The sequence below is a fragment of the Pygocentrus nattereri genome, chromosome 22 (assembly GCF_015220715.1).
Source record: "Pygocentrus nattereri isolate fPygNat1 chromosome 22, fPygNat1.pri, whole genome shotgun sequence".
In the NCBI taxonomy this organism is placed as follows: domain Eukaryota; kingdom Metazoa; phylum Chordata; class Actinopteri; order Characiformes; family Serrasalmidae; genus Pygocentrus; species Pygocentrus nattereri.
In genome coordinates, this window is record NC_051232.1 from 1,544,992 (window position 1) to 1,551,890 (window position 6,899).

At 37.8% G+C, this 6,899-nt stretch overlaps 1 protein-coding gene across 1 annotated transcript in view; it reads right to left on the reverse strand.

Moving 5' to 3' along the window:
* Nucleotides 1-3,175: 3,175 nt before the first annotated feature.
* Nucleotides 3,176-6,899, reverse strand: part of wdr19 (WD repeat domain 19) — a 41,987-nt gene continuing 38,263 nt past the window's right edge. Inside the window, exons 34-36 of the mRNA XM_037533101.1 lie at nt 5,748-5,871; nt 5,369-5,445; nt 3,176-3,704 (exon numbers count right to left, since the gene is read on the reverse strand). Coding sequence (XP_037388998.1) covers nt 3,590-3,704; nt 5,369-5,445; nt 5,748-5,871 — 316 coding nt within the window. The 3' untranslated portion in view covers nt 3,176-3,589. The remainder of the gene's footprint in view (nt 3,705-5,368; nt 5,446-5,747; nt 5,872-6,899) is intronic.

Consider the following 6,899-nt stretch of genomic DNA (forward strand, 5'->3'; position numbering starts at 1 on the left):
ATAAAGGGATCAGACCAGTTGTTAGGGGGCACTCTAATCTCTTGAGCAGAGGGGACATGGCATACTTGTCCTTCAATGCAGGGGACCAAGAGGGTGTCCTCAGACTCTTGAGGGCAGGAAAGGGTTGAGAGGGTTGTGAGTTCATCAGTGCTTGGAGAGTTTCCCATCCAAAAAGCATTCATGGGTTGGTGGGAGGAAGGTTGTCAGCCATAACTGAAGCTCAGGCTTAGTGGGCATTGGCACATGTGCTGAAATGACCTTCATACATCTTGGTTTTCAACAGGCATTCTTTGTAGCTCCAAGAAAGTAAGTCCCTTCAGGGCTGAGGAGCATTACCCATGTAATGGCCGAATGTGGCCACTAACAGGGTAGCTTATGCAGACTCAGCATCACACATCACTACTTGGCAGAATCTAATTTAATTCCATTTTTCATGACTTGGCAGGCAAATGAACATTAGACTTCAGCTTCTGACAAGTAGGAAAAAAAAATAAAGCCAAGCTCTTAAAACCATGTGCAGGATGTGTAGACTAACACAGTCACTGGTGCACTGTCAGCACATTGACCAGTCATTAGGTTTCTTGTAATAGCAATGCTGAAGTGTGCATATACTATATATACAAATCTGGGCCTGTTGTATAAGAACTGTGTACAGGTGCACCTGACCTGCTGTTGTCCTGCTATTGTTTGTGAGGTCTACATGGGATAAATCTCATAACTTAGATGACAACTGTCATTAATTTGAGTTATATTCTGAATAGAAGTAATAAGGGTACTGAGATGTACCCTTGAGGGTACCACCCCAGTGATAAGAGGGGAACAGCCCCAGTGACGGTTTCATACCTTTATGAGTGAACTAATTATCTGAAACCTGTGAAGTCACACAAAGACAGCATCTTAGAATCATTGTACAGCTTGAAAAGTGGATGTTCTATCAACAAAATTACAGATCAGCGTTTAATTCCTTTCTATACTGACACATCTGAACCAAGACATTTTAGTGCACCATTTATTTCAAACTATTTCACTACCATTTATACTATCACCTTTGTTGAGTTGACATTATTAAGTGGATTATTAAACTAAAGTTGTTTTATGGATAAGAAAACATTTGTAGGCAGTGAGGGACCAAGCTGACTAGCAATAAATGCCAAGTCAGTAGTCTGGGACACAACAGTCTGAACAGTATTAAACTTTTAATAATATGCATGTTCTGAGCAAGTAGGATCATTTAGAGAAAGAAGGCCCCCAGGGTACGATGCCCTTTCCTAATCAAATGATGGGGTTTCTGCAGAAACACGCAGCTCAGCACAATTCGTTTTATACCTAAAGGGCTTTACAGCTCCCAAAACACAGCAGAAACATCTCAGAATACAGCCATTCCATCAAAATATCAACAATAGTGTCCTTATGACAGTTTCGCCTCAGAAACACTAACAACTGCTGACATTCAGGTATGCTATGTAGATCTATGAAGCAGTACAGAGTTATTTTCTCTGTAGTTTTGTGTTGTATTGTAATATATTCATTATTCTTTGGCTAAAGATTTAAAAAGTAGAAAAAAGGGGTGTTGATTTAAAGTGTTTTGATGGTTTGAATTGAACTGAAATAATGATTTTGTTAGTCTAAACTATTTTTTTTAATTCAAATTAATTGAAAGTATTTATTTGAGTTAAACCTTAAAACCTGTTAACTGTTTGTTACAGCATTAAATGATATTTTTTAGGTTGAACTGACAAATACATTTTTTATAGTGAATGAAAAAACATTACATCAGAAAAAACAATATAAAAGCAAATGGTATTTGTTTATTCTATAGGTATTTGTTTATTCTATAGGGATAAATGAAGGAACAGACAATTTAGTATTTTACATTATCTAGCAAAGAAAGAATCTTGTTCAAAGATCCTGTAAGTGTTTACCGTGACTGATCTACATCATTTGGCCATATGTTCACATCCACATCACAACTAATTCATACACAAATAAGTAATGACTTTATATACGCTGGGCCCATAATGGACCATCCTTTTAGATGGTCAGCTTCACCTCAGACGGGAATCAGTCGTGATTTACTTACATTTACTTACTTTACTTCAGCAGTTTTTCTCTATAAACGTTAGAACTATTTGGTATTCGACTGTTGTCCAATATCATATCTGTGATACCCGATTTCCAGTTTATTTTCATATCATGCCCTGCAGTTCAGCGATGCATCCATCAGTTTTGTAAAAATGTTTAATGTCATCCATAGAAATACGTAATTCTGTTAAAGGCTGAGACTGATTGAGAAATGAATTAAAGAATGGAAATTGTGCTCACGGAGTGTTTTCTGTATTCAGGGATGGAAAAAGCTGTAAATGGCTTTATCCGCAAACAGTGGCGATGTAAAGTTTTGAAAAACAGAACTCAGTACCAAAAACGACTGTTAGCAATTGAACAAAAACTGTAAGTTGTACAATAAAAGTTCATAAAAAATATCTTCCTCAAGGTGGGTTAGGTTAGCACTTTGTCCTCCCAGAAACAGGACAAAAGCCACCGTTTAGCACCGTTTGTCACAAAATATTTAGCTGGGTTTTCATCATAAAAACCAAAACCTCACTGCAGTTTCACTGGCAAGCTAGCTTTACCGTTACATGCTAACTATAGCGATCATTAGCCAGATTTAGGCAACATTTTTTGTCTGTCCACTAATTGTGCTTAGGTTTATGTATCATCATCATCATCATCATCATCATCATCATCATCATGATCCCGTACATAGTAAACTCATGCATATATGGTTTAATATTACAGTAAATGGACAGTAAACTTTCAAAGACACAAGCTGTCTGTGTCCTGTACACATACACATATATATATGTTTGTAGCTGTTATTTTGACATAATTTAAAACCAGGAACTCTGGAAAAGCTTTTAAACTAATTAAACGAGTAGCATTTTAGTATCAAAATTTTTCTCCATTCTACTAGAATTTCTTAGTAAGACATTCAACAAATGAAAACAAGGCTATGAAGCGTCAGTCATTATAAAGAGAGACTAAAATTTTGTCTCACAGAAGCGTAAGTGTTTAGAAATGAAAAGATTCAGTTAAAAACGCCATAAAGCAAGCATTGGAAATAAACAGTCAGGCTCAAAAAACACCTCGTAAAATGTTTTCTTTATTCTGTACCAAGAAAAGTAAAAAAAAAAAAAATACATTCAGCAAAGTTGATTATAAAACACTATAAAATTTCTATGTACAAAAGTGGGCTTATTTTATAGTGTTTGATCTGCTATGGACTGACACTCTATTTTGTAATTCAATCGATATGAAAGCTGTCAGAATATAATGAAGTCTATATGGATCTGAAACAAAGACATGAACAAAACATTTCAGTCACTCCCAAAGGTTTATATGCCTGGTTTGTATAGCCTTCCATCTAAATAAGAGCATAATGGAAAAACATTACCATCATGTTACTATGCAGTAGGAGGTTTTCAGGTCAACGGCAGTTCAGTTGGCCTGAAGTGGTCAGCTGTGAGTGAAAAGAGATGCACTGTTCTTTACCTCCACATCTGCTCGCCTCTACTGTGTGTCTATGTGTGCGTTAGGACTCGAGCTGGTCGTGTTGCAGGTATCTGGAACAGTCGGAGATTTTCTTCAGCTGATTAATGCTCACGCTTTCCGAGCACATGGGACACACCGACTCAGTTTCCAGCAACCTGATGTTCGCAGACACACACAAGGAAGAGAAATGTTCAAGGAAAAAGGTAACAGGATTCACAAGCTGTGTGTAGAATGCTTCAATGCTTTACTCACCCACTATTCACTACCAGATTAATGTAATTAATGTATAATGTATTTATATGTATATAAATAACAAATGAATATTACACAGTTGAAATTCTTGTAATCTCATTACAGCTACTGCTGTTACTTGTGTTACTCACATGTCGCACACTGAACAATGCTAAGTAAGCATAATCCATTTAAAACATACGTTTCCTCTATATAGATTATCCATGTCCTTGTATGAAACTCGTACTACCGATAATAGCCGACTGCACCACTTTGCACACTCACAGATTAAAAAGGTACTAAACTGTCACTAGGGTGGTACCCCATCTAGGGTGGTACCCTAATTCATAAAGACTTTAGATTGAGATTTAATAAAGAGATATTTGAACTGTTTCTACCGACTGATTACTTTCGGTTCTCAAGACGGTGGCAGCTATTCAAAAATTTAACCAGCATAACCAGCTGTATGTTTAGAGTAACGTCAAAGTAAAGTGACATGCATTTAAATAACATTTACCTTGACTGGTTGTTTCTTTTTTTAACCAAAGTACTTAAAGGACTATTACGTTTTCCTCTGAGCTCCCAAGTTCGTACAGATTTGTGTGGGTTTTAGAGAGAAGTATTCACAATACACAATATTTCAAGATATTTGTTTTTTTCTGATAATTAGGAACAAAAACAGCACAGAAACAAGCTATAAACTTTTTTTTATATAAGCTATTTTTTTTATCTGGCACTGCTATAAACAATATAAAAAAATAGCATCAAAACTTACTTTTATTCAGCATTTCATTTTCTTTGCTAGTTTAAATCCAATTTAAAAGACTAACAGTGCTGTCCCTGCAATGACTCATGCAGTTGGTCTCCCATGATATGCTCATTAAATTTCAAACATTAAATACTAATCGATTAATATTCTCATATTGCTCAGCCCTACACACAAGTGAGGTGATGAGTGGTGAAATTACTTTTTTCCAGGCAGTAGTTAGTAAATGAGTACATTACAGTTTGAGAGAAGTCTTTAGTCATTTGTAATTACTTTGTTTGAGTAACTACCCCAACCCTGTTCACCACATAGCAGTTGCTGTATAGTGAAACTGACTGGAGAACCGACTGGTTTTCAATGACACTCTATAGCGCACAATTTCTGTAGTAAGGAGTTGCGATTTGTATTTGTGGAGGAATATATTAAAAAGCTCCCCTACAGAAAGTTACCACATGAAGTGATAACCATACAATGTCTGATGCCAAAGACTCTGCTTTATGATTATTTACGTTATTGTGTATTGGAGTGAAGCTTTTGGTCTAAAGGTATATTTAAAAATCCATTTATGGTAGAAATGTACATCCAAGCAAAAAAAGCACTATTTATCATTATCAGCATTACATATATAAACCCTGAAGAAATGTATAGGTTTGGTTATTTCAGATGGTCCATAAAATGGCTATACATCACAACATCTGACTCTTATCACCACTACTGTGAACAGCCTTTCAGGGAAAAGGATGGCACTGCGGTGGGTAAATGGAATAATGGTTGAACTGATGGATAGACAGACAGACCAGTGGATGTTCTAGATCGACATACTGTATAAATTGAGAGTACAGAGCAGGGAAGTCGCAGTGCGGGCACACACACCAGTCCTCCTTCACCATGTGATGACCCTAAGGGAGAAAACAGACGTGCAGGCCGTCAGCGAGAGAGGATTCACACACGTGCTGCTTGAAATGTTGTGACCCTGATAGTATCATGTGAATTTCTGTACAGGTTTAATCTAAAATGAAATCAGATCTTCATAACAACAGACAAAGAGAACATAGTGATCCAATACTGAATATTTCGGTGGGCAGACAGACTTTTTTGAGCTAGAATCAGGTTCAGTCATAATTGTATCAAGCTACAGTTAAAGTTCAAACAAAATTCAGTCGGGTTTGGGCTCAAATCTCAGGCCCTGTTAAAACTATACCGTAGCTATGCAGTAGGGCAGGTTGTTCTTGCAGCCGGGGCAGAGCAGCTCACACTCAGGCAGGCTGAAGCTGCAGTACGGACATGGGGAGCTCTCCTCTTCCACTTCAGATGTGTCCGGACGACTGCAGCCCATAGTAGATGGAGGGACGGACAAGAAAACAGTTCGTAGAGCAAAGACAGAAGGACAGGCAGCCAAAGTTGTGTCAGATTTGCAGGATTTAATTTAGCATCATGATGTATGACTAACGCTGCATGAACATTCTGCATGAGCACCCTTCAAAAGTCTCAGTGAAACTGAGCTTACAGCAGTAATCTAATGAGCCTTTATCAGCTTAGCACCAAAACAACGTCAGTAATGTGTCAGTTGCTTTGCTTGGCTGTTATTTTCTCCCGGTGGATAGACGGACAAGTTATCTATAGCTTGTGGCTGCAGCCGATGTTTGCTCAGCAGCCGTGGTGCAGACAGGGTGCTTTGACATACAGTGAAGAAGCTAGTCGCACAGGTCTTTGTGTGAGAAGCAGCAGCAGCTTGTGTTTCTCTTTCATTTGCCTTGTGGATTCTCCTTCTGCAGTGTTTAAATATCTAAACATCTTCCACCAAGTTTGCAACAGGCACATCCTGAATGCGCCCCTTAGCCGACCGAGACCGATGTAAGTAAATGTTAGCAACTCTAGTCCATACGCAGATATGGCGCCGTGCTTTTCTGAGATCTAGACTATTTAGTATTTCAAACCGCATGGGAGGAAATCCAGGAAATTCCAGCACTCGCTATTTTCCCTAACTTTTCCAAACAATGATCAATATTCTATGGCTTTTCCAGGACTTTCCTGACTACTCCTGACGAACCCTGCTGTGAATAATCCATTTGTAAATTCTCGCTTGCATTTTAAATGATCCCTGAATTCATTTCAGTTGATGAATGGAGATTGTGTGTGTAGTCCAACTTTTTCAAAGTGTTTCCAGAAACGAACAGGACAAAGATCCAGAAATTAACTGCTAGCACCAGTATGTGGGTCTAGTCACACTCATGCTTGTAATTTGATACGTGATGTGCAAATTAGCCTCTAAACGTACCATTTTGACTCTAAGTTGTCATATATCATAGAGCTATAAGGTGATTTGAAGTATTGAAGCTATTTTTGCTTCAAT